Raw genomic sequence first — 27158 nt, 5'->3', positions numbered from 1 at the left:
TTTCGCCTTTCAAATTCACTAATCCGTTGTCTGTTCTAGTCACAATTCACTGCTTTGTCTTGGTGGTTAATTTTCACAAGTACACATCTTATACTCCAAAACTAGGCTGCTTTCTCCTGAGGATGGAGATTCTTTTAACCTTGGTATTTTTTCAGTGCCCTCATGACTGTGTGTCAGGCAGAGCCGCTGCCCACCCCACCTGGTGGGGAAGAGGATTTTTCTTAGGTGAGTCAGCACTTGTCTGTCACTTGGCCGGAGCCAGGAGGATGAGGTGGGTGGTTGTAGTGGGTAAAAAGGGGCCAAAGATTTGCAAATGAAACACAGAAACCCTACCCATCAGGCCATTGCCCGGACTGGAGGGCTCAGAATACTTTGCTATTTACTAATGGGAAAAGTTAAACCACAGAACAATTCTCAACAGCACAATCATTTGAAAGAAAGAAAGAAAGAAACAAGTACTTGTTGCAACCCACCAAAACTAGACAATAGGGCACATTCCCCGTCTAACGCCCTCAGACCCATAGGTCCTAGACACGCGTCAGCTCAGTCGAAGGTGATCCGGAAGCTGCGCTCCTGCTCCTTGCGACGCCCCTCGCACACCTTGGTCACTTCCTCCACTTTCCTCTGCAGCAGAGCCGAGTTCTGGTCGATCCACTGCAGCGAGTCCATGTGCGCGTTGAGGATCTTGCAGATCTGCTGCAGCGGGTCGCTGGTGTCGGCAGGGCCTCCAGATGTGTTCAGGTGCTCGATGATGTCCTTGAGGTCCTGGGCCATGCGCTTCAGCTGCGCGTCAATGTTCTCCGCCAGCTTGTAGGTTTTCTCACGCTCCTCGTCGGCATGCTGCAGGTAGATAGTCCCGCTCTGCTCCTTGACTGACTCCTCCAGTGGGCTCAGCAGGTCTTCCAGTTCCTTCTGCTGAGACAGGATGAAGTCAAGCTCCTGGTCCAGCCTCTTCTGGTCCAGCTTCACCTTCTCTACCTCGCGATGCAGGCTGGTGATCTTCTCCCCATTCTCGATCAGTGTGCGGTCCCAGGCGTTGACCTGGGTGGCCTGCTGCAGGAAGTGGCGCTCCTGGTCCTCCAGCTCCAGGCTCCACTTGTTGATCAGGCTCTCCAGCTGCGCGTAGGTCATCGCGGGACTGGTGGCCGCCCCGGTAGCTGCACTGGGGCCAGGTGGGGCGGTCACGGTAGCTGCCGCATTGCTGGGGATCCCGGCTGGTGCCAGCGGTTTTAGACTCAAGGCAAAGCTGGTGCTGCTGCTGCTGGTGGTGGCGGCGGCGGTAGTGGATGTGGCTGTGGAGGCACCAGAAGCTGTTCCAGGGGCCTTTAAGCTGAAGCCCAGTGTACCAGCACCGGCAGCTCCAGCTGTGGTTGTCGGGGGACAGAGAGAGAGCCCAGTGGCGGTAGATGAGGTTGGAGCGGTTGCTATTGAGGCAAAGAGGGTGGGCCCAGCACTGGTGGTGGCAGCAGTGGGCGCGGGAGCGGCTGGCTGTGTGACCCCTGCTCCAGTGGCTGCCGGCGTGGCTGGAGTGAAGGGTAATCCAGCAAGTGCCGTGGGCTGGGCCGAATTCCCCACTGAGCCGATGTTGAAACCAGAGGTCCCACCCTGGGACGTGCTTCCACCAGTGAATGAGAACCCTCCGGATGTGGTGGACGGAGCAGCAGAAGTGGTGGAGGAGCCAAAGACAAAGCCAGTGGGTGCTGTGCCCTGGCTGGAGGTGATGGTGCTGGATATGGCATTGGCGAGGGTGCTGCTGCCGAGCCCAAAGCTGCCGAGGCTGGCCGTGGCCGGGGTGGTACCTGTGTTGCTCAAGCTTAGCTTTGGAGCATTGATCCCTAAAGAAAACCCAGTTCCTCCTGAAGCAGGAGTTGTTGTTCCAAAACTGAATGCTGGAGTTTGTGTCGCTGGAGTTTGGGTATTGAATGAGAACAGGCTGGTGGAAGAGGAACTTGCAGGGGGTTGGGAGGGAGTCCCAAAATTAAACCCTCCAGTGCTGGCAGAGGAGAAAGAAAACCCTGTCGCAGATGTGGTTGTTGCTGTCTTTGCAGTGCCAAACGTGAACCCGCCTGTAGGGGCCCCAGTGCCTCCAAAATTAAACCCGCTCATGGCTCCAGACTGGTGGCAGCAGCTACTCCAGCTCCCAAAGCAAATCTGTCAGCGTCTGCAACCTTGGGAAGATTTTTAAAGCAGAGGAAGTGACATGATCAGATGGCAGTTTTAGAAAGGCAAACTCAGTGGCGTGACTAAGCATGCTTAGTTTGGAGGGTGGCAGGACTGGATAATCGTAACATGCAGCGACCCTTCCTCCTTTTTCTATGTAACCTAAATCAGACTCTGCTAAACTAGGAGAGAAGGATCCAGAAGCACAAGTCCATGCCCCGGGGGCCAGGCACTAGGAGCTGGGGTGCTAGGGATGTGTGTGGCCATGTTAGGCACAGTGGGAACCTCCAGCTCCATGGAGGAGAGAGAAGGCAGGAGAACAGGACCCTGAACCGACCTCAGCCCGAGGAGGAGGATCAGATCCAAGGTACCTCCAGTGAGCAGAAGGACACAAAATAACACCTGTGCGACCTGCTCCCCAGAGTGGAACCCAGTGAGGTTTCCTTGCTGACTGCAAGCAGGGTGTATGTGAGCAGATATGGCTCATGCCACCCAGAGCGCCTCTCTGGACCTCACACAGGGATGGGCCCCAGAAACCTGGGCTGTATGGCAGGGCCTTGGCCACTGAGGGACCCATCCAGGCACGGCCTGCACCATCTAGCAGGAGAGGGCATACTGGAGCATCCCCCTCCTCCTAACTCAGAGCGGGGTGTGAGACCCAAGTGCTCAATTAGAGCACTAGATCCCCCCAGCTGCAGCCATTGGCTCGAGGATAAATTGAGATCTGATTCAGCCAATCAGAGTCCTCCCCTGGGTTTTTTTCCCCAAAAAGGCCCAGGTGCAGTGCAGAGGGTGTGCACCTGGACCTACCCTGGGCATCTTCTCAGCCATATGCAGACGCTAGAGACCACAAGCCAGAGAGATCAACAGGTGGGGTCGGGGGGAGGGGGAGGAGGAGGGGTAAGGAGCACTCCAGAAGCTCCAGGGGCCAGCACACTCCCCTGCACTGTGGACGGACTGCATTTCTGTAATTACTAACTGAAAACCTCCCAGCAGGGCCATCTATCAGCCAGAAGGTCGAAGGTTACCTGGTAGGGAAAGGGTGAGAGGGAGCACTGCACAGGGGTGTTTAGGTAAACCACCGCACACCGAGCATCGATTAGGAGGTGGGCCTGGGAGAAGCGCTCAGACAGACACGAGCTCTCACAAGTGCTGGAAGGCAGGATTCTTGTCCCCAAGTAAGAGGTGAGGAAATGGGCTCAGAGAGCCGTGATTTACCCAGGGCCACCAGCTAGCAAGTAGTGAGCCAGGAGCTGACCCCAGACTGTGGGCCTGCTGGACGACAGGGCATTTCCCTACCTCCAATCAGATATGGGATGTGAGGGCAGACAACCTGCACTCTGCCCACTGATGCACACAGAGTGCAGGAAACGACAGCAGAGGCTGACATAGATGCAAACTGACTAGCACAGTGTAATCTACGCTGTGGCAAAACAGCACAGGCTGGCAGGGGCTGTCTCTGGGTGGTGGGCTATATGTGGGGTGTCTCCTTTCTACTTTGCAGTAACTTCCAAATGTTCTCTCCATGTAGTGGAGAAACCTAACTGATAGGCTTTAGTTCTTGAAAGAGGAGCGAATTATGGAGCATGAATTCAACCTGAGGAACCAGTGAACTGATGCAGCCAGTTTTCACAATCACATGTGAGTGGGATACATCAACTTAATGAATCGAAGAGGCTCTCTGTCAGACCATATCTTGCCTCAAAGGTGACAGGGGGTGGGGACCACGGGCTGGGCTGAAGGCAGTGGAGAGCCAGCACGTGCAAAACTGCATCATGCCTGGCTGGGCCTGGTGTCTGAGGAGCTCAGCGTTTACCTGCAGGCATAGGGGCCCTAAATGGTTTCCAGTGGAGCTGGTGTAGGAGGGAGTATGATGATCCCCCAAAGATGTCCATAGCCTAATTCCTGGACCCTGGGAATATGTTACCATATGCCATAAAAGGGACTTTGCAGATGTGATTAAATTAAGACTCTTGAGATGGGGAGACCATCCTGAAGTAACCAGTGGGCCCCCCTAAATATAATCACAAGTGTCCTTATAAGATGGAGGAGGGGCTGGGTGCAGAGGCTCACGCCTATAATCTTTGCACTTTGGGAGGCTGAGGTGTGAGGATCGCTTGAGTTTGAGACCAGCCTGGGCAACAGAGTAAGACCTTGACTCTACAAAACAATAACACAAATTAGCCAGGGGTGGTGGCACGCACCTGTAGTCCCATCAGCTACTCAGGAGGAGGCTGAGGCAAGAGGATCACTGGAGCCCAGGAGTTTGAGGCTGCAATGACCTATGATCGTGCCACTGCACTCTAGCCTTGGTGACAGAATGAAACTCTATCTCAAAAAAAAAAAAAAAAAAAAAAAGAGGCAGGGGGAGATTTGACTAGAGAAGATAAGGCCATGCGATCTGGAAGCAGAGACTGGAGTGTTGTGCTTTGAAGTTTGAAGATGGAGGAAGGGCCACTAGCCAAGGAGTGAAGAGTCTTCTAGAAGGGAAGGGACAGGAAACATTCTCCCCAAGATCCCCAGATGGAACCAGCCCTGCCTGCACACGGATGCTAGCCCTGCAAGACTCATTTTGGACTTCTGACCTCCAGAAGTGGAAGAGAATTAAGTTTGTGTTGTTTTAAGCTACCACGTTTGTGGTAATTTGTGAGAGTAGCCAGAAAAAAAACGAATACAGTTGGGAAATAGAAACTGGCAGATCTGACACGTGACTTGGTCACTCCCTAGTGCTAGGACCTCAAACAAGATCCAGCAAACCTTCCCGAGGCTCCTTGGCTCCCTCCTCAGGACAGCGGGGTGGCAGCTGTGCTGAGCAGAGGGGGGGGGGGGGGGGGAAGGGAGCGCCAGTGGTGAGGACATCCTGTGGACAAGCTTGGCAGGAACTTCAGCCAGCGGGCCCTCTTGCTGCATGAGAAGTGCTAATTCTGACTAGAGATTTCTGGGCAGCCCCGCAGCTGACTTCACAACATCCTGCGGGGAGGTCAAGATCATGGCCCCAGCACATAGAAGCGGGAAGAAGCCCACACGGAGAGAAGTTGTCAGCTCTCACCCCACAGTGGGCCGTGAACTGCAAGCAACAAGGCCAGATCAGTGTCAGCCTCCATGGGGGTGAAAGATGCTGGCCTTGGCACTGTCACAAAGCTCTTCAGAGAGCTTCTGAGAAAGGACTCTTCACTCTCAAGAGGCCCTGCCCCGTGCCCAGACCTCTTCTTGTGTGACAGAACACACCTCCTTACTGTCAAGCCACCTGGAGGTGGGCGTGTTGAAACTAGCTGCTAAAAGCATCTGAACAGCTACACCTACACGTCTCAGTTCTCAAGAACCCAGCTCAAGAGAGCTTATGCTATTAATAAGGTAACATTTTCCAGAAGAGCATTTATAAAAAGCTCTTTGCAACTATTAAAAAACTACAAGAAAAAAACAATTCCGTGGGGACTTGTCTGGTTTAACAGCTCATCATTTATTAAATGCCTCATTGGTTTCCAATCCCTTGGCTGCCAGGGATCTACTAACAATGGCGAATACATATTGATCCAGCCCTGTTCTACGCTTTCAATGTTTCATTACTGATTCCTGAAAGCAAACTTTGGGGCAGGTCCATTTTACAAACAAGGAAAATGAGGTCCAGAGTGGTCAGCTAAGCCCTGGTCCCTGCCGTAGAGGCAGCCAGAGACACAGCAAACGTCAGCTTCGGGGTAAGGGCTCAAGGCAGGGACAGGGCTGGGTCACATGTCCTGGGAGCAGGGAGGAGGCTCTTATCCAGGAGAGGCTGAGTGCTGAAGATGCAGGATTAGCCAGGGAAAGACAGGGGAAGGGGAGGGAGGAGGGGCCGGCCAGACAGGAGGAAGGGCCCCCCTGAGGCCGCAACAGCAGGCATGTGTCTGGGGTGCTGAGTGATTTGGTGCTGCTGGAGGGAGAGTGTGCGCACTGAAGGACTGACTCGGTGGGCTGTTCAAACCCTGCATGTTCCAAAGAGAGGACTGGCCCTTGACTGGCTCCTGGGAGATAATCTCTAATGCTTGTATGTCCTGGCAGATAAGAGTGTCTTTGTTTACCTAGGGCCTCTGGCCACACCAGAGAGTCCATCCTACCACTGTGATCTAAGGTGCTGGCTTTGGGTCATATGGTATCAGTATGACCTCTAGAGGGGGCTGAAGAATGAATATGTAAGTTTAGCCACACAGGGGCACCATGTCTACAGGATTGCCCCCCTATAAGTACCCTGGACACCAAGGCTTGGGCGAGCATTCCTGGCTGATAATACTCCATGTGTTGTCACATATTGTTCATAGGAGAATTAACTGCTCTTGGTATCTCTCTGAACAGCTGGACGCTCCCGCCTGGTCTCTCCTGGACCTTCTGCATCTTTTCCCTTTGCTGACTTTCATCTGTATCCTTTCACTGTAATAAACCCTAACAGGGGGATGATAGCTTTGATGAATTCTGTGAGCCCTTCTAGCTAATCACTGAACTTGAGGGTGGCCTTGGGACTCAGTGCCATGCAATGGGCAGGAGGAGCTGGGAGAGCCACAAATGCCATGCTGGTGGCTCAGACTTTACATTGAGGGAGCCAAGGGGGAGGACTTTAAAGAGTGGAAGGAGTAACATGGCTGGATGTGTGTGGGGGCTGGACTGGAGGGGGAGAGGCTGAACTGGCACCCTAGACAGAGACACAATCACAATTTGAGAAACGTGTCAGTCTGTCTAGGTCAATAAAGCCACCAACAACCAGGACTTGGGGAGTTTCTCAGAAATGGAAACTATCATGAGCTTCCACCCAGGCATTTCCACATTTACCAAGGGCAGAGCTTTCTTAGAAGAAAACCGAAGGTGCTGGGAGTGGGGAGAAGCAGGGAGGAGTCAACATTGAGGAAGTTGTGGGTTTCGAGGGAAAAGTGAAGGGCGTGCTTGGGTTAGGTGCTCAGTGCTAGACGGCAGAATCGAGGCTCAGAGTGAGAAGTGCTGCCTTGAGGTCACCAAGGGAGTTACTGGCAGAGCCACCTGCTCTCTCTCCTCTCCTCCCTGGCCCCTCACCCTTGCCCTTGTGTTTCCAGCAACGCCTGCCACCTTCACAGCCCTGGGGAGCTGCAGAAAGACCTAGCTGGGATTCCGATACACAGACACATGCCACCCCCAAACCTTCACTCAGTTCTACTGACCTTACCTCCATCTTTAGTTCCTGCCACTCCAAGTCCTACTTTCACCTAATTTCTTTACTCTAGTATTTACTCAGCCCTACACTAAGGTGATGACAACACAGAGAGAAATAAGGGCCTGTTTCCTGAGGAGGGCGTTACAGGGTGTAAGCAAATTCTTTGCAGTGAGACCTTCATTCATACAACAAATATTTTTTGAGTATCTGCTACACACCAGGCACTGTTCACGGCCCTGGGAATATGGTGTGAACGAGAGGGAGCCCTGCATTCATGGAGCTTAAACTCTAGCAGGGGAGACAGACAGGAAAGCAATAAACATAACAAATTATACAGTGTGTTAGAAGAGGCTAAGTGCCACAGAAAAAAACCAGGCTTGGGCAAGGGGAACTGGGGGTGCTGGTGCAGGGGTGGAGGCTAAGGCAGTAAGCAAGACAGGCAGAGCGGGCATCGCAAGGTCTGTGCAAAGACCTGAAGGAAGGAAGGGATTAACCAAGGCCTGTCAGTGGGAGTGTCCAGAGACAGATGGAGGAGCTAGAAGAAAGTCCTAAGGGGGGATGGAGAACAGCTGGGTGGCATGGCTGAGACAGGTGTCCTTGTTACCGAGCCCTGGGACTCTCCTGATTTCCTTTTGTCCTGCCCAACCCCAGCTCCTTTCCTTAGCTGTCTGGGAGAGGGGTGTGTGTCTGGGAAAGAATGTGGGTGGGGTGGGGTGGGGGGAACTCAGCCGTGGACCACAAGGAAAGGAAGGATTAGGGGGCAGACAGACAGACATGCCCACACCCTAATCCTGGAACCTAGAATATGTGACCTTACATGGCAAAGGGGCTCTGCAGATGTGATTAGGTTAAGGATCCTGAGATGCGGAGGCTATCCTGGATTATCCTCGTGGGCCCAAGGTAATCACGAGGGTCTTTGAGTGGAACAGGGAGGCAGCAGAGTAGAGTCAGAGGGAGATGTGACTAGGGAAGAATGGTCCGAGAGATACGACGCTGCTGGCTTTGAAGATGATGGGGTCATGAGCCAAGGAATGCAGGCAGCCTCTAGGAGCTAAAAAAGGCAAGGACAGAGACTCGGAAAAGGACTCTCCTCTAAAGGTACCAGAAGAGATGCAGTCTTGTGATCTATTTAGACTTCTGATCTCCAGAACTATAAGAACAAATTTGTGTTGCTTTAGACCACTAAGATTGTGATAACTTGTTACAGTAGCCATACAAAACTAACGGGGATGGGTAGAACAGAGAAAGAACAGAACAGAATTGAATCTAGATAAATGGATGGGGAAACATACCACAGAGTTGGGGTCAAGAAAAGGTCTGGGGTCAGAGGTGACGGCACTGGAACAGGTCTGCCTCTGTGCACGGAGACCAAAGGGGGAGAGGCGCTGCAGTCGCTCTGTTCCCAGCACTTGGGAGGTGGTGCAGAGAGGAACAGTGAAGTGTGATTCTGAAACTCTGGACATCCCCTGCCACTGGCGTGACACTGCTGTGCGGATGTGTGAAAGTAGATCTCTATTGACACCCAGCAACAGGCCATCTGTGACAGAGGGAAGGACAAAGTCGCCTGGGAGCACAGAGAAAGGCTAACAGTGGTGATGGTGTCAGCGCCACTGGGCCAAATTTCCCTGTTTTGTCCCCAGCTGTATCCTCAATACCTAGAGCAGTGCCTGGCATTCAGCAAGCACTCAATAAATGCTCATGGTAGCTCTGACTGAATGAGAATGAATAATCATTACCACCTACTGAGCACCGACTACATAACCTGTTCTGTGCTGGAAGCACTACGCAGTAGCACACCAAACCCTTCCTGGATGGGGAACAGGCTCAGAGAGGCTCAGACTTCCTCAGAGTCACACAGCCAGCAAACAGTAGTCCTAGGCTGGGAATCCAGATCTTTCTGGGGCCAACACCTGGGACAGAGGGAGTTTTCACCAGGGAAAAGAAGTCAGAATTAAATCTTAAGGCATGCAGGACCAACTACTTAGGAGGCTGAGGCAGGAGGATAGCTTGAACCCAGGAGTTTGGGCAAAAGAGAAAGACCCCTTAGCCCCCTTCTGCAGTCAGGCCCTGATACCCTTACCAGACCCACTACCATGCTCCATCTTGTCCCCCTCCGAAGCCTGAGTGATGCCCTACAACGCAGCTCTGATCCACTGGGGCCGAGACAGCTGCTGCCCCCTGACCAATCAATCCCCCTTCATAACAGAAACTCTCCGTCATCGGGGCAGCCAGCACTGAGCCCTGCCAAAGGCTTCTATTTCCCAGGACTCCTTGGAGGGGCTCATGACTTTGAATCCAGGTCTGCCCAGTCCATTGACGGGCAGGGAGGGGCTGTGGGTGGCAGGCTAGAGCTGGAGCTAGAAGCCTGCCACATTAGAAGCCCAGGCCTCAGACTGTGCCCTCAGGATAGGAACCTTTCCTGTCAGTTGCTGAGCCCCTGCTCTTCCACTCCTGGCCCTGGGACCTTAGATTCTAAGTTCATCTCCTGTGCCTGTTTTCTCATTTGAAAAACAGGGACGACAGCACACTGATCATATGCTCTTTGTGGAGATGAAATGATCTGATCCATGTGAGGTACTGAGCCCAGTGCCTGCTGTATCCTCCAGCTCAGCAAATGCTAACTTCTTATTAATGCAAGTTCTGGGACGACAGCTGAACCAATGCTCCTGGCATTCAGCTGACAGCCACTTGGGGGCACTGCTGACAATGGCAAGCCCAGACGCAGGTAAGACAGGGCAAGGAGCTGTCTTTGAGGGACCTACTTTTTCCCCATGGAATTAGCTACTTCAGATTTGGAGGAGGAAGTACGACCAGTGGAACCAGAGAGACCAGAAGAGAGGAGAAAAGCTCCCAGAGTGGAGGAGCAGAGGAGACAGAAAGGAGGGAAAATCAGAGGCTGGCAGGTTCTGCCCAGGGAAAGTTGATCCCCGCCTTCCCTCACTGTCCTCCCATGGTGGCACCTGGCCAGGACCTTTGCCATGTGTGTTAGTGCAGGGATTCCCTGTCCTCACTGCTGTCCCCGTCTACCCGAGCATCTCCACCGGGCTGTATCACCAGCACAGCAAACCCAACATGTCAAACAGAGCTTGCTGTCCACTCACCACAAGCCCCCCCCAACTCTGCTTCTGACCTGTCTCCTGAATCAGTTCCTCTCTCTCCCTTCTGTCACAGAAAATTGCCCTAAACCTCATGGAACAGATTGACTCAGAGTCTACCCTTCAAGAATGGAATCAACTGATAAACAATGGAGGCTTGCTAAGCAGACCTCAGGCAAGGCAGACTCAAATGCTCCAGGCCAAAGAGACAGCGGCACAAAGGCAGGTCGCAGAGCAGTGAGGAAGAGGAGGAGGAGGCCAAGTGGCCAGACCAGAGTGCTGGGGGAGCATGAGGCCACAGGAAGGCTCCAAAGGGTCAGGGTTTGGGCTATGTTTTGAAAGACTCACCAGGCTGCAGTGTGGGGAGCGAGGAGGCTGTTGCAGTCGCCTGGAGGGACCTAGTGTTAGCCTGGGCTGCCCTGTCCAGCTCTTACATAACCACACTGCCTAGTGGGTACAGCCAACCCTGTTTGCAGGAAACGAAGCCTTGCAGAGGGGCTGCTTTAAGCCAAACCTGCGGGCTGGAAATCTCAGCCCACCTCCCCCAACCCCGTCTAAAGGTCACCTGTCCTCCACAGAACAATGTGTCCTTCACAGCAGGGAGGGAGGAGAGATAGCCTGTGGGTTTTCAGCTGCCCCCTCACACCTCCTCAGACCACCTGGGATTCTGGTCCCAACTTCCCCAGCCCTTCCTCCCAGAGGCCTTTCCACCTCCCAGGTAAAACCACCTAGCATTAAGGATTAGAGACCTGCGCAGAGACAAAGGAACGGGAGGTGTGTGTGCCTGTCCGCCTGCTCCTCAGGGGAGGGCCAGGGAGCCTCCCTGCAGGGATGGCGCTGCCTGTTGTTTCTCCCAGCCTGAGTCATTTGAATCCTTATTGCCCATTTAGACATTTAACATTTCAATGCCTAAGTGTTCCTACTTGATAACTGCCAAGGAGGCTCACCACACCTGTCCCATTTCTCAACCAACGCAATGACATTAGTGGGCCTTTTTAAAAATGAAAGTTAAACTCATTTTGTGAATAGGTAGTATATTCACATGATTTTATGTTCAAAAGGTACAAACATCTTCCCTGAGTCCCCCAGCTGCCCAGCGCTCATGCCTGGAGACAGGCTGCCAGGTTTCTTGTGACTCTTTCTGGAGATGTTCCGTGCACTTAAGCCAAAGCATGGTTTGCACTGGCCCGGTCTGTACACAAAAGGCAGCATGCTAGATGCACTGTTCTTTCTCCAAAGAGTATTTTAGAAACCATTTTAAGCAGGCTTATTCTCTTCATTGGAAAGAGGAAAACAGGTCCTCAGAGGGGAGCTGACTTGCCTGAAGTACCAAAATCCTGCCGCTGCCACTTGCTACACAGGGTTGCCTCAAGGTAGTGCCTGAATGATTCTTAGGTTCTCAACCTCCCCTCTTCCTTCTTTCCTTTGAAGTCACTGCACAGCTAATTAGCAATTGCGTTCTCCTTCCCACTCCTGAGGCCCAGAACTGAGTGCCCAAAGGCGCAGGTGGTGGGACAAACAGCAATTTTCCCCAGGGATAAACCAATCAGCTTAGGCAGGCATAGAAAAGAAGTCAGGAAACCAACCAGAAGAGTAGATTTTAAGGAGATTCTAGAACCACTGCTCTTCATATATAACAACAGGACTGGAAGAGAGTTGAGGACTACTCTGGTGCTTGGCCTCCTACCTTTTTTGCCAAGAACTGTTTTGTTTCTTTCTCTTTTATAGAAAGATTTTTTTTCCCCCTCTACCGAACTGCATTTTTAACATTTAAATTTTAACTACACAATTAATACATCTTATTCTGAACGTCACTGGTAAAAGATAAGGTCCTCCTGATCACTGGTCTCCATCCTGGTCCCCAGCACCTGTCACGTAACCCCTGGTACGAGCTCCTTTATTTATACATTTGTGTGTGCAACCATCGCCAGAGAAAATAAATGCTTTAATGTTTTTGCTCATACGTAGGCAGGCATACTGCATGCATCACACTATAACTTGTTTTTCATTCCTTCTAGCTGCCGTCAACCAGTCCGTGGTAGGAACATGCCACATTTTATTTATCCATGCCTCTAATGATGGACATTTAGGATACTTCTAATTTTTATTTATTATAAACAATGCTGCAACAAGCACGGCTCACTCCCACACTCTTTCCAGGTCTTTGCTCAAATGTCACATACTCAGTGAGGTCTTCCTGGCTTCACTGAAATCCCCCCACCCCCACTCCCTACCACCCTCCTCATTCTTGGGCCTCAGCACCATCTGAAATGCAACAGACTTATGCTTGTCAATGGAGTAAACAGATCCAGGGCCTGCTCTGTGCCAGCTATTATTCTAGTGCTTTTTGTTACTAACTTGTTTAGTTCTCAACTCTCTCCCCATGAAGTAGGCACCATTAGTATCTTCCTTTTAGAGTTAAGTATCTTGCCCAAGGTTAACATCAATGTCTGATGCAGGATGAGTAAGACAAGGTCCCCGCCCTCAAAGAATTCAGTTTACTAAGAGTAACAGACAAAAAAGAAATAAATTATAGGATACCACATTAGACACCACAGAAGAGATTTGGTTAGAACCTACTGGAAGCCCAGGGGAGGTGGTGATTAACTTTCCCTGGGGGATGGCTGAGGGCATGGTTGGGAAAAGCCTCCTAGAGGAGGTTGAGGAGTCTGATGGTTTAGGTCACTACTTCATTCCAGGCAAAAGCTCAGATGGGCAAGGGCCTGCTGCCTCGGGAGACAGAGAGACCACAGGATGCCAAGAGACAGGCAAATAGCAGCTCAGCACCATTAGCCATCCAGGAAGTGCAAATCAAAACCACAAAGAGATGCCACTTCACACTCAATAAAAAGGATATACTGCAAGTGTTGATAAGGATGCCAGAGAAACTGGAACCCTTGTTCATTTGTGGTGGGCATGTAAAAGGATGCAGCCACTTTGGAAAAAGTCTGACAGTCCCTCAAAAGGTTAAACATAGAGTTACCCTATGATGTAGCAATTCCACTGCTAGGTTCCCACCCAAGAGAAATGAAAACATAAGCCCCCACAAAAACTTCTACATGCATATCCATAGTGGCATTATTCATAAGAGCCAAAAAGCACCCCAAATGTCCATCAAAATGCCCAACAGTCCATTGAAAGTGATGAAGGGATAAAGAAAATGTGGTTTTGTTTATGGAGCACCATACAATGGATTATTATCCAGCCTTAAAAAGAAGCCAAGCACTGCTACAGTGTAGGTGAACCCAGACACAAGAGGTTATGCAGTATATGATTCTGTTGAAATAAAATGTCTACAACAGACAAATCCAGAGAGATAAAAATGTAGATTAGCGGTTGCCCAGGGTTGGGCAAAAGGAAAGGATTGAAAGGTTTTTTTTTAAGCGTGATCAAAAAGATTCTAAAGTTGACTGTGGTAATGCTAACACAATGTGTGAATGTGCTAAAAACCACTGAATTGAACACTTTGATAAACCGATGCAGATTAAACAGTATCTCAATAAAGCCATTAAACCAAACAACTAACCAACCAACTAACCACCTATGGGGTGCCAGGAAGGGGTTGAGAGGGCAGTAGTGAGGCTGGGGAGATGGGCAGCGGCCAGGCTCAGTCCTGACTTCACCCTGAGGTCAAAAGCACAGGCAGAAGACTTTCTAAACATAGGATCCTGTTTCTTTGGGGTGGTTGGTGATGCTGGCTGAGAACTGGCTGGGGAGGGGGCTGGAGATGAAATGCCCTGGGCAGCTGTGCAGGCCACCAAGCTGCTTTCCAGGAAATGCAGCTGGGCTCATAGGACACCCCAGGGGGGCTGAAGCACCAGGGCCAAGGGACTCTGAGAGAGCAGCAGATGGGCGTGTGTGGTGAGGGGTATGGGTGGGGAACTGCATACACCTGTGCTCCCTCCCTGGCCTCTCCTCTAGTCAACATCAGCTTCCCAGGGGAAGAGGCGGTGATGTCAGTTGGGGAGGGAGGGAAGGGTACAGGCTAGGTTGTCTTGGAGATGGTTACCACGGAGGAGGTTTCTCTGGGAACTAGGTGAAAGCAGCTAGAGGTGGGGGACAGGGTGACTCGACTCTGAGACTAGAACCAACCACAGCCCCTACCTGCCCCTGGGTAGCCATCGCCATGCTAATACTTCATGGCCCCTGGTATGTGCCAGGCCCTGTTTTCAGGGCTTTGCTGCATTGACTCACTCACTTTTCCCGCCAACTTTATGATGAGCAAACTTAAGAGAACTTAAGTAGGCCGGGCGCGGTGGCTCACGCCTGTAATCCTAGCACTCTGGGAGGCTGAGGCGGGTGCATCGCTCAAGGTCAGGAGTTCGAGACCAGCCTGAGCAAGAGCGAGATCCCGTCTCTACTAAAAATAGAAAGAAAATTATCTGGCCAACTAAAACATATATATAGAAAAAATTAGCCAGGCATGGTGGCGCATGCCTGTAGTCCCAGCTACTCGGGAGGCTGAGGCAGTAGGATCGTTTAAGCCCAGGAGTTTGAGGTTGCTGTGAGCTAGGCTGACGCCACAGCACTCACTCTAGCCTGGGCAACAAAGCGAGACTCTTTCTCAAAAAAAAAAAAAAAAAAAAAAAAAAAAGAACTTAAGTAACTTGCCCAAAGTCACACAGCCAAGTAGGGACTCTGACCCAGGCTGTCTGGGCCACAGCCAAGTTCCTGACCACTAATGAGGCCTCTCCCATGTGACATTTTTTTCACTCCTTACCACCCCATCACCCTGTGCTATGTCTAGTACCCCTTTCCCACTCCCCTAATGACATCATGACCTTCCAAACCAGTTTAGGTTTCACTCTTGAATCCAACTCAGGGCTGTCCGCCTCCCCCAGCAGAAGGCCAGACCTATGGCCTGAGAGGCTTGGAGTGGAGAGAAGGACGTGACAGATGGGCAGGAAGGCCCGGGAGGAGGGCAAAGGACTCTTGATCAAACTGGGCAGAGGCCTGGTGCTCTCTATGGGCACTACCCACATGCCTGTTGAGGGGGCACCTGGGGAGCCTAGGGGTGCTGTGAGGTCTTCCCATTGTGGTCCCCACCTCTGCCCCTTCCTTTCTTCCCTCAGCTCCCACTATGACCATCCATCCCAGTGGACGCTGGCTGGGTTTAGGCCCAGCCGACCCTGGGGAACCATGTACCTCTGGCCCACCAATTAGGGGGAGCTGCCTCCTCTTGGCCCTGTGGTCGCTGCTCCACCTCCTCCCCAGTCTTGGCAGGATGTTTGCCGTGAGAAAGGGCAAGGTAGCGCTGACAGGTCCTGGTGTTCTCCTGCTGGACAGAACAACTTTCCAGAACACCAACATCAAGCAAGGCCACTGTGACCACGATGGAGTGGGACAAGACTACTCCCGAATCATGTCTCAACAGAGACAAAAACGTGACAGTGTCTAAACCACAAACCCGATCAAACCCCCCTCTTCCTCATTTGGAGCCGATGGCTGCTTCTTAGCTCACCACAGCACTAGCTCCAGCTGTTCCTCCTGCCTCTGGACAAGACAGATCTCCCATCATGGGCCTACCCTGCATCCTGGCCGGCATCCAATCCAGAGCAAGATCCACTTCTCTGAGCCCTCCCCAAAGTCACTTGGCACAGGCCAACTCCTAAAATAAGTCCTTCCTAACATCCCCTTACCAGGATGCCCTGTGGGTCCCCGTGGGGGGCAGTCTCTCTTGCTGTGAAGAACAATGAGCTCCTGGCAGCCAGGGGCATGAAACACTGATTAGAACAGATGGAGTAAAAAGACACCTGTAGCCCCCACTTCCAGAAGGTACCCCAATCCTCAGCGATGATTCTCTAGAGACCTCCTTTCCAGCTCCCCACACACTGTGCTCCCCCACTTCACAGGGGACCGGCTGAGTCTGATGGAGACCCTGCTCCTTTTCCATGCTGCTAAGTCCAGCACGGAGCGGTCTGGCCCTGATCCACAGCGACTCTGGAATGAGGACTAGTTAGTTCCTTTTGCTTTGTGCAATGGGCAGAGAGGATTACAGATTTGGGGAGGGGAAGTCACTGGACTCAGAGGGTCCACAGCCTGAGTCCTATCCACACTCAGTTTGCTGGGGTTTTTCAAGTTTTCCTGAATTACTTGCCAATCCTTAAAACTTGGCTCTCAGGCTGGACGCGGTGGCTCACACCTGTAATCCTAGCACTCTGGGAGGCCGAGGTGGGTGGATTGCTCAAGGTCAGGAGTTCGAGACCAGCCTGAGCAAGAGCGAGACCCCGTCTCTACTAAAAATAGAAAGAAATTATCTGGCCAACTAAAAATATATAGAAAAAATTAGCCAGGCATGGTGGCACATGCCTGTAGTCCCAGCTCCTTGGGAGGCTGAGGCAGAAGGATCACTTGAGCCCAGGAGTTTGAGGTTGCTGTGAGCTAGGCTGACGCCACGGCACTCTAGCCAGGGCAACAGAGTGAGACTGTCTCAAAAAAAAAACTTGGCTCTCACAGAAAAACATCTGAATTTCCAACTTCTGTAAAATCAGCAGCTCTGTACCACCAGGCCAGCGCTGCCACCCAGTGTGCTGGGATACCTCTGAGCAGCACCTGTGTCTTTCAGGTGCTTCTTGGGGTGCCCCTCTCTCTGGGTCTCTGACACAGGCCCTGAGGGCTGGTGGGGACAGCTCACGCTCACTGGGCCAGGTGCTGGTCTAGGTCTGTTCCTCAACACTGCCCTCCGAGGCAGTTCTATAACTGTCCCTGTTTACTGATGAGGTGACCAAAGCACAGGGAGGTACAATATCTAGTTCCTTGACCACATGTTGGTAAGTGATGGCATTTTGGGGTCCAGGACACTATGTTGCCAACTGTCATTCATTTGCCCTGTCCTTTTCCTATATCCAGGCCCTGAAGGCATGTGAGGGAGGGGATACTCCAGGGCTGACCCTCTCTTTTATCTCCTAGATGAGGAAACTGAAGCTCTAAGAGGGGAGATGTAGTAGGCTGGATAACAGTCCCTTAAAGATGTTCATGTCCTAGTCCCCAGAACCTGTGAACATGCCTCCTATAATGCAAAAGAATCTCTGCAGACATGACTAAACTAGGGATCTCGCAATGCAGGTATTATCCTGGGTTATCTGGGTGGGCCCTAAATGCAATCACAAGAGTCTTTATAAGAGGGAGGGCAAGAAGATCAAAGGCAGAAACAGATGTGATGATTGAAGCAGAGGTCCGAGGGATGTGAGGAAGGGGCCACGAGCCAAAGAATGCAAGTAGCCTCGAAGCTAGAAAGGCCAGGAAGCAGATTCTCCCTAAAGCCCCCAGAAGGAACACAGACCTGCAGACCCAATTTAGTTTTCTGACTTCCAGGACTGTAAGGGAATAAATGTGTGTTGTTTTAAGCCACTAAGTTTGTGGTGACTTGTTACAGCAGCCACAGGACACTAATACAGAAGGTGACACTAAGGATGCCAGAGCTGGTGTGGCAGTGTGGGGCCTAGCTGGGCTGGAAGAGCTGTGACAGCTTTTGCTAAGGCACCAGGCGGGTGTGAGGGGAGGGAAGGGGCTCTGGAGGACTCTGAGCCGCGGGCCACGTGGTGGGGCCGTGCTCTGCCTGCCCAGCCTTCGCACTGCCCTTTCCCCAACTGAGCTGGCCTTGGCCTTCCTGCCCTTGTTTGCTAGGACGCCCACCTCCACCCCCTGCCCCATGGTTTGCGTGACCCAGTTACCTTCCCTGACACCCTCAGGGACCATAGTATCAAATTCCCCAGCCTCTGTGCATGAGCAACTCATTAAGAAATGTACTGATGCCTACAGAAATAGCAGCAAGGGGCTGGGGGCAGTGGGGAACGATTCTGGGAACAAGGAGGGCCTCGACCTCGCCCTCGTAAGTGCTCAGGGAAACAGTCACGCTTGCAGACATGTGTGTGTGAAGCTGCTCTGAAAAGAGAATGAAGCTCTTACAGATCCTGAGCTCCCAGTAGTTCTGGGCTTTACCTGCATCATTTCCACGAAGCTCCTGGCACCCTGAGCCCTAGAGAAACAGCTAATGCTCATGGGGGCTTCCCATATGCCAGACCCTGTTCTAGGCATTTTACGTATATTACGCATTTAATCCTCACAACCACCCTATGAGGTCTTATTCCCATTTTACGGATGAGGAAACTGAGTCATAGAAGTGGTGGAGTAGGGACATGAACCGTGGGCTCCAGGGCCCATGTTCTGACCCACGCGGCTCAGGCAGACTAGGACTTGGCCTGTCCCCCAGTCTGGGACTAAGTGCTGTGGGGTCAGGACCATCTGATGCAAAGCTCGGAGCCACCTTCATCATGTCGGGATGCCACGCTGATTGGGAAACTCGTGAGGGGTTGCTGCAATAGCACAGGTGAGGGGCAGGGGGAATCAATAGCACTTGGCAACAGTGAGCAGCGGCAAAGCTGAGGTGAAAGGCCAGGCTTCGAGGCCTCCCAGCAGGCTGCACCCTAGGCCTCGGGGCCCTGGAGGCCGTGTCGACTTGTGGGGGTTTCGGCTCTATATACTGTGACTGTGCACAACCCCCTTTACCTCTTGGGGCCCCAGTCTTCTCTCCTGCAAGACAAGCCAATTGGCCCCTGTGATCTGAGGCCAATTCTTGGTACCAAGTCTCAGATTCTCAGGGTCCTTTACAGGCAGCTGATCTCCTTCCTCCTCCATAACCCCCACCCTTGCTGCGCTGGGGCCTCTCCTCCATCCCGGGCTCCACTAACCAGGAGCCGTTGCCAGGTGCACAGGGGCCCCAAGAGAATCCCCTTACTCCCCCTCCCCATCAAAGATCCAGGGCTGATGCAACCTGCCTGCAATTGCCGCCTCACTCCCCAAGCCAGACCCCTCCGCACTGAGAAAGAGTCCCCAGTAGCTCCACCCTTGCTTCTAGTCCCAGCTCAGGAGTTGAAGGGGATGGACACTTGGACCCTGGAAGACTTTTTGAGGCTGGGGGAGGCCGAGGCATGAGTTTTGGAGGGGTCATGGGCCTGGGTCAGGAATGGACACAGAAGGCGGCTCAGGGTTCGAAGACCTGCGGGGATGGGGTGGGGAGTAGAGGGCAGCCACTGATGGCCCACCACCCATAAACTAGAACATGCTGGGAAGGGCTGGGCAGCTGGTGTGCCACTGGCACCCATTCAGAATGACTGAGTCAAGTGGCTTAGGTGGGGCCGGGCTAAACTGGGTGGGCTCCAACAGCTAGAGAGAAAAGGGCACAAGAGGCTGAGGCAGGGGTACAGGAGTCCCTGCCCAGATACCTTCATAGTCAGCAGGCACCACATATGGCCAACAACTCGATTCTCATAGTGACTAAGTTCATTGCCAGTTATTAAAATAATACCCTGCCTGGCCATCATCTCAAAAAGTCATAATCCCAGTCCAAGTATGAGACAAAAACCAAACTAAAGCACATTTCATAATACACCCAGCCAGCATTCTACACAACTGTCAAGGAAGGAAAGTCTGAAAAACTATCACAGACCAGAGGAAACTAAGGGGACATGAGGCCTAAATATGTGGTATTCTGAAACAGAGAAAGGGCGTTAAGGAACAACTAATAAAATCAGAATAAAGTGTGGAGTTTAGTCAGCAGTAATGTATTGATGTTGTGACAAATGTCCCATAGTAATATAAGTAAGATATTAAGAGGGAAAATGGGTGAAGGGTACACAGAAACTGTAACTTTTCTGCACAGTAAATCTAGAAGTCAACTCGGGGGTAGACTGTGCCTCCTCACTGCCAGCAGTCTGTTCAACGGTCTACACCTAATTCCACCTGCTGTCACTCAAAAATCTATATTGAGAAGTGGAAGGAAGTCAGTCCTAAAGTCTCCCTTAAAAGGTGGAAGACCAGAGTTTAAAAGCACTAACTGGTTAACAGTAGGAATAGACATATCCACCTCAATAATAGTAATAATCTTATGTAGCACCTACTGTGCACCAGGCACCAGTCTAAGTGCTTGTCATGGATTAACTCATTTAAGCCTCATAACAGCCCAAAAATGTAGGTACTACTGCTGCCATTTTGTACCACAGAGGAAACCGAGGGACAGGGAAGGGAAACTGCCAGAGTCACACAGCTAGTAAGTGGGGTGCAGTCAAGGTTTGAACCCAAATAACCTGGCTCCAGAATCTGTGCTCTTAACTGAGATTCTATATACTGCCTAGGTAATAACATAGCCTCTATGGGCCCAAGGAGATATAGGGCAAGTGCTCAAATACTGGCAGAGTGAACAGTAAGTGATCTAAGGGAAGGTGGTCAGATCCAAAGAAGGACTTCCTACATGTAACAGGGAAGGGAGAATGAAGAAGCCTGTGTGCAATACTCAATACCAGGGTTCCCCCATCTTCTCTGATCTTGATTCAGCCTCTTATCTGCCACAGAAAGGCTGAAAGCTCAACTCCAGGTGGGACGCCCTGAAGTGGATGGATGCAGGGTGGAAAAGATTGGAGTTTCTGTAACAGAGGAGAGTCACATTCACCGGGAGTGACGGAGGGCCCAGCACACGGGGAGGGGCAGGCTGGCTACCAAGCTCCCTCTCTTACTAGATGGAAACATAGGTCTTCCATTTTTGGCAGGGCTGGTAGAGTTCCCACCCAGTGGGAGGCAGCTGAGGCCTAGGACTGTTTGAAAGGAAATCAGGGCAAGGGCTGGAGAAGGATGGCAGTGGGGGCATCCATCATTTGATATGGAGGATGAGGATGGCAGGAAATTGACACCTTGGAGGAATGAGGAAGACACTAGAATGACCCATCAGAAAGTGTTGGATGGCCAAGAGTCGGGGGCTCTTGGGGAGAGGGGAAGAAGAGGTGAGACTGGGCCCCAGAATTTCTACTACTAATAAAATACCACCAGGTGTGGTGGCTCACAGCTATAATCCTTGCACTCTGGGAGGCCGAGGTGGGAGGATTGCTTGAGTTCAGGAGTTCAAGACTAGCCTCAGCAAGAGTGAGACCTCATATCTACTAAAAATAAAAATAGAAACAAAAAATTAGCCAGGAGTGGTGGCCAGTGCCTGTAGTCCCAGCTATTCAAGAGGCTGAGGTAGGAGGATCCCTTAAGTCCTGGAGTTTGAGGTTACTATGAGCTAGGCACTCTAGCTCAGGCAACAGAGCCAGACTCTTGTCTCAAAAAAAAATAAATAAAATAAAATAAAATACATCAAACAGGCAAGTATGAGCCAAGCTTATGGCATGGCGGACATCGCCTTATTTGATTCTCACAAACCACCCCACCAGGTAGGTGATATTTGTCCTTATTTTACAGATAGGGAAATGAGGCCAGAGAACTTAAGTTATTTGATCGAGGCCACCCTGGCATGTCTTATTTGAATGGAGCATGGTCCTTGTGACTCACGCCAGACTGACTCTAACCCACGAGGGTTCTCAGGGTGAGAAAGCAATTGGGTGATAAGATGAAAGTGTAACTAGAAGGAAATTCATTTTACAAAAATTTTTCCTTTATTTTGTTTTTTGTTTTAAAAAGTTAATCTTGGCGGGGCGCAGTGGCTCACGCCTGTAATCCTAGCACTCTGGGAGGCCGAGGTGGGTGGATAGCTCAAGGTCAGGAGTTCGAGGCCAGACTGAGCAAGAGCAAGACCCCATCTCTACTAAAAATAGAAAGAAATTATCTGGACAACTAAAATATATATAGGAAAAATTAGCACGGCATGGTGGCACATGCCTGTAGTCCCAGCTACTCGGGAGGCTGAGGCAGAAGGATGGCTTGAGCCCAGGAGTCTGAGGTTGCTGTGAGCTAGGCTGACACCACGGCACTCTAGCCGGGCAACAGAGTGAGACTCTGTCTCAAAAAAAAAAAAAAAAAAAGTTAATCTTTTTTCTTTCCATTCTTTTATCAACGAGTCTTTAAACCCATCGAAGGAAATTCATGAAGCAGGGAAAGGAAAATAGAAATGAACTGGTGCAGGTCTGAGGGAAAAGGACGGGGCTGGATCCCCAAAATAAGAGGGATGTGGGAGGCCCGGACCTCAGAGGCAGAGAGACAGGAAACCAGACCAGAGAGAGAAGACGGCCAGAGTTCAGAGTCGGGAGGGAGGAGGAAACCAGACCCTAGAGTCACAAGGAGAGGGCCGAAACCCCGGGTCAGAGGGAGGAGGGGATCCGACCCCCAGAGTCAGGGAGAGGGAAGGATCGAATTCTAGGGTCAGAAGGAGGAGAGGGTCGAACCCCGACGGTCGGATGGAGAAGGGGATCGGACCCCAAGAGGAGGTCTGGCCACCTCCCGGTTGGGGCCGCGTGTGGGCGGGGCGCGGAAGGATCCGGGAGGGCCGTGCTGTGCCACCCCCGCTATATCTGTCCCAGGTCCCCGCGGCCGCCTCATTGCCCGTCCTCAGATCATAAGCTCTCCTCACACTGCCGCGACGCCGCCTCTATCAGCTTAGCCCCCGCCATGGCTCTGTAACCGCGACCCCTTTGTGCCCCGAACCCGACCCTCTGCTCACCGCGCCTGCGCTCTCCGCTCCCGTCTTCTTTCTTCAGCCGAGGCAGCTGCTGCCTCTCCTTTCCGCAGCCATGGAGTGAGTAACCGCTCGCCCCTCCCTCTCCAACCGCCTTTCCCGCCCTTTCGCCGCTCGCGGCCCTCACAACCGGGCCGGGGGGTGGGGAGACAGGAGCTGGGGAATCACGGTCGCGCAGGCGCAGAAGGGGGACGTTGGGCCGTGTGCGCGCGGCCGAGCATGCGCACTTGGCCCAGGGAGGGTGCGTTTAAGAGAGCTGGTGTTTAAGGTTGGTCTACATGTGGTTGCGCTTGCACACAAGTCCCCAGAAAAAGTTTTGCTTGTTTGTTTTGTTTTTTTCTGAACGATCTGTCTGCGCGCAGTTGCTAGTGCGCATCAGCCCCCCCACAAAGCCCCATAATGTATGAGGGCGGACCATAAAGGGCTGTACATGCGCACTGATCCCCAGGAGCACAGAGGCGTGAGAGCAATTGGACCGCTCCGGAGGCGGAGCATGCGCTGTGATACTCGGCAGGAGAGCCGGGTGCGGAAGGGTGGGGGTTGGGTAGCCGTTCTCTGCCTGTCCCCGCCCCCACCTTCTGGGCTCCGCATGGCTCTCGTTCAGGAACCTATTGGGGCGGGGACTGGCTTAGATTGACAGGATAGAAGGCAGGACTTAGAGACCCCGTTAAGAAAGGGATGCAGCTAGGACCACAGCCGTCGCTAAGAGTGGGGCTTGGGGGGGGGGAGCCCATTGTGAGAAGGGGCGGGGCTAAGCCAACCGGTAGCTGATGGGTGGGGTTTCGATGTGACAAAGAGGCGTGGCCTATGGGGAATCATCGGGGAGGGGCGGAGTCAGGTACACAGTGAGGGGCGGAGCTAAAGTGGAGGTGTGGAATTTGAATGGATAACATTGATGGAGGGCCAGGGCATGGGCGAATTCCCCTGGGAACTGATTTGCGATGGACTCTGGGAAAGGAATGAAGGAAAATATTTTAGAGGAAGGGTCATGGCTGGAAGACAATTCCCCTGGGATTGAGGTTTTTAGTGAAGAGGAATATTATGAAGTGGATGGGCGGGGCTTAAGGTAATTCCCCTGGGAGACCATTAGGTTTCTGTGTTGGGGGAAGGGGTGGGGCTTGGGAATTCTGAAGACTGGAAGGCAGGACCTAAAGAGAATTCCCTTGGGAGTGGGTGGGGCTCGGAGATTTGGGGAAACAAAGGGCAGATTTAGAATTCTAAAATGGCAAGGCTTAGTCCCAACCCCTGGTTTTAAGGGGGATGGAGGAGTTCCACAGACATGAAAGTGTGATTTGGTTTCTCTTGATTTTGGTTGGTGGGCAAGGCTGGCCTCTGACCCACCCCCACTCTTGTCTCATACATGCAGGTCCTCCACCTTCACCTTGGTGCCTGTCTTCGCCCAGCTGAGCAACCTCCAGAGCTTCCTACCAGCTGTTGGTGCAGCCTTCTCCATTGCCATCGGTGCTCAGCGCCTGTGCTACAGCCATGTCACTCCTGGCGACCCTGGGGCTGGAGCTGGACAGGGCCGTGCTCCCAGCTAGTGGGCTGGGCTGGCTCGTAGACTATGGGAAACTCCCCCTGGCCCCTGCCCCCCTGGGCCCCTATGAGGTCCTTGGGGGAGCCCTGGAGGGCGGGCTTCCAGGGGGAGGAGAGCCCCTGGCAGGTAAGGGTGGGTGGGGAGTGGAGGTGGGGTTAGCACGGGGCGGGAGGGGGGAGGGGAAAAGGGGGAAGGAAGAATTCTTTTATTTATTCATTCATTCATTAAATATTTATTGAGTACCTACAATGTGCCAGGCACTGTTTTTGGTGCTGAGGATATGGATGGGAACAAGAGTAACATGATCCCTGCCCTCCTGGAGCTCACCCTGCAGTGGGGAAACAGACAAGAGACAAATTAAATGATGAGTATATTGGGATAAGTGGGAAACACTTAGCAGCTGAGCTAAAAAATGACAAAGGGGACCTAGTTTAGAATGGGTAGCTAGGAAATCTTCTCCAAGTAGGTAACATGTTGACTGAGACCTAAAAGATGGGAAGGAATGAGCCATGAAAAGACTGAGGGAAGAGCATATGCAGAAGTCCGGAGGCAGGAATTATTTTATTCATTACTGTATCCCAAATGCTTGGCACATGGTGGGTTTTCAATAATTAATGAATAAAGATGAAACAGTATGTGTGTGTGTGAGTGTGAGAAAGAGTGTGTGAGGGAAATGTGATCTAGTTTGCCTTTTAAGAATAAACCTTTGGGAAGCCAAGACAGGAGGGTTGCTTGAAGCCAGGAGATTTGATACCAGCCTGGGCAATAGCAAGATCCAGTCTCTACAGAAAGTAAAAAATTAGCCGGGTATGGTGGTGCATGCCTGTATTCCCAGCTACTTGGGAGGCTGAGGCAGGAGGATCACTTGAGCCCAGGAGTTTGAGATTGCTGTGAGCTATGATGATGTTCTTACACTGCAGCCTGGGCAATAGAGCAAGACCCTGTCTCAAAAAAAAGAAATAAAAGAATAAACCAAAGAATAAATCAGAGACACCACAGAGACAGGGTGCTCAGTAAAGGGGATATTGGAATGTTTGAAGAAATAGTTGGTTGGCTGTTTTGTTGCTTGGTTGGCGGCTTCTTTCATTACCTGATTTTTTGGTTGTTTGATCATTGTTGGTTCATTGATTGCTTGGTTAATGGTTAATTGGCTGGTTAACTGATTCATTTGGTAGGTTGACTGATTCTCTGATTGATTGGTTGACTAGTTCATTGGTTGGCTGATCGGTTGATTGGTTCGTTGGTTGGGCAGCTGGTTGGTTGATTGATTGGTTGGTTGACTGGTTAGATGGTTGACTGGTTGGTTGACTAGTTCATTGGTTTGTTGACTGGTCTGATGATTCACTGGTTGGTTATTTTATTGAGTGAATGGGACAAATGAGCCTGAATGAGACAGACATGAGTGGACATCTGTTTGGGTGGAGGATCAGGAACTTAGGGAACTTTGTGTCTCCCCTTCAACCCCAGGTGATGGCTTCTCTGACTGGATGACTGAGCGAGTTGACTTTACAGCCCTCCTCCCTCTGGAACCCCCCTTGCCCTCAGGCGCCCTTCCCCCACCTTCCCCATCCCCACCTGACCTGGAAGCCATGGCCTCCCTCCTTAAGAAGGAGCTGGAACAGATGGAAGACTTCTTCCTTGATGCCCCACTCCTCCCACCACCCTCCCCACCACCACCACCACTGCCACCAGCCCCCTCCCTCCCCCTCCCCCTCCCTACCTTTGACCTCCCCCAGCCCCCTGCCCTGGACACGCTGGACTTGCTGGCCATCTACTGCCGAAGCGAGGCTGGGCAGGGGGAGGTGGGGTTGGCGCCCCTGCCCCCTGCACAGCAGCCCCTTCCTCCTCCTCCTCCGCCTCAACCCTCTCGCCCGGCCCCCTACCCCAATCCTGCCACCACCCGAGGGGACCGCAAGCAAAAGAAGAGAGACCAGAACAAGTCAGCAGCTCTGAGGTACCGCCAGAGGAAGCGGGCAGAGGGCGAGGCCCTGGAGGGCGAGTGCCAGGGGCTGGAGGCGCGGAACCGGGAGCTGCGGGAGAGGGCTGAGTCGGTGGAGCGTGAGATCCAATATGTCAAGGACCTGCTCATCGAGGTGTACAAGGCTCGGAGCCAGAGGTCGCGCAGCAGCTAGCAGGGCATCAGCGCTGGCTCACTTCCGTGTCTGGGCCAAGGGCTGTTAACCGCCCTCCCCAGCCCCCAGCTTCATTCCAGACCCCCCCAGCTTTTGTCCTTACTGCCTCTCTTGCCCGTTTCTGGATTATGTTTCCCTCCCCAGAATCAAGGAATGTTTGGCCTTAGTCAGTGTCTAACAGCCTCAAGTAACAGCCGAGGCCAGGGGAGGCCCACAGGGAAGGCAGGCAGCAGGGAGAGCTTGGAGACCCGGTCTCTTGAATTTCCAACCTGGTTTCTTGCAGGTGGTTCTCGGTGGTGGGTGGAGCAGCCGTGGGCTAGAGCAGGGAGCAGACGCAGAGTGCCTATCCCGATGGGGACATGAGTCAGGGAGCCTTCAGGACGGGGACCCGTATGATATAAGCAAAAAAGCATGCCAAGTGACCTTGGGGAGGGAGCCAAAATGTGGCCAAGCTCACAGAGCAGGTGGATATGCAGGCAAACGTAAGGGGGGGTAGGGTGGGGGACAGTCATGGTGGGCTACTGGGTGTTCATTTTAGCTCTGGGAGAAAATCAGTGTTTTGTGAAGGTGTTGGGGGAGGGGCTGCATTTAGGTGAGGGAGGGGGGTCATGAGCAAAAATAAAATGAAGAATTTCCTCTG

The 27158-nt window shown here is 52.2% G+C and overlaps 2 protein-coding genes across 3 annotated transcripts; one reads left to right on the top strand and one right to left on the bottom strand.

Annotated features, from left to right (window-relative positions):
• Nucleotides 1–157: 157 nt before the first annotated feature.
• Nucleotides 158–22918, bottom strand: NUP62 (nucleoporin 62). 2 transcript variants are annotated; one of them, XM_045531102.1, is made up of 3 exons: nt 22835–22911; nt 15553–15682; nt 158–2168 (listed from the first exon to the last, which is right to left on the bottom strand). In XM_045531102.1, the coding sequence occupies exon 3, from the start codon at nt 2104–2106 to the stop codon at nt 544–546; it is 1563 nt and encodes a 520-aa protein (XP_045387058.1). In that variant the 5' UTR covers nt 2107–2168; nt 15553–15682; nt 22835–22911; the 3' UTR covers nt 158–543. The 2 variants fall into 2 exon arrangements, with proteins under 2 accessions (XP_045387058.1, XP_045387057.1); XM_045531101.1 differs by lacking the exon at nt 15553–15682 and having other exon boundaries at nt 22835–22918.
• ATF5 (activating transcription factor 5) lies at nt 22655–27158 on the top strand. The gene is made up of 3 exons (XM_045531104.1): nt 22655–22909; nt 24216–24512; nt 25854–27158. The coding sequence occupies exons 2-3, from the start codon at nt 24335–24337 to the stop codon at nt 26516–26518; spliced, it is 843 nt and encodes a 280-aa protein (XP_045387060.1). The 5' UTR covers nt 22655–22909; nt 24216–24334; the 3' UTR covers nt 26519–27158.

Source organism: Lemur catta, chromosome 19, assembly GCF_020740605.2.
Source record: "Lemur catta isolate mLemCat1 chromosome 19, mLemCat1.pri, whole genome shotgun sequence".
NCBI lineage: Eukaryota > Metazoa > Chordata > Mammalia > Primates > Lemuridae > Lemur > Lemur catta.
This window is presented reverse-complemented; position numbering and strand designations above follow the sequence as displayed.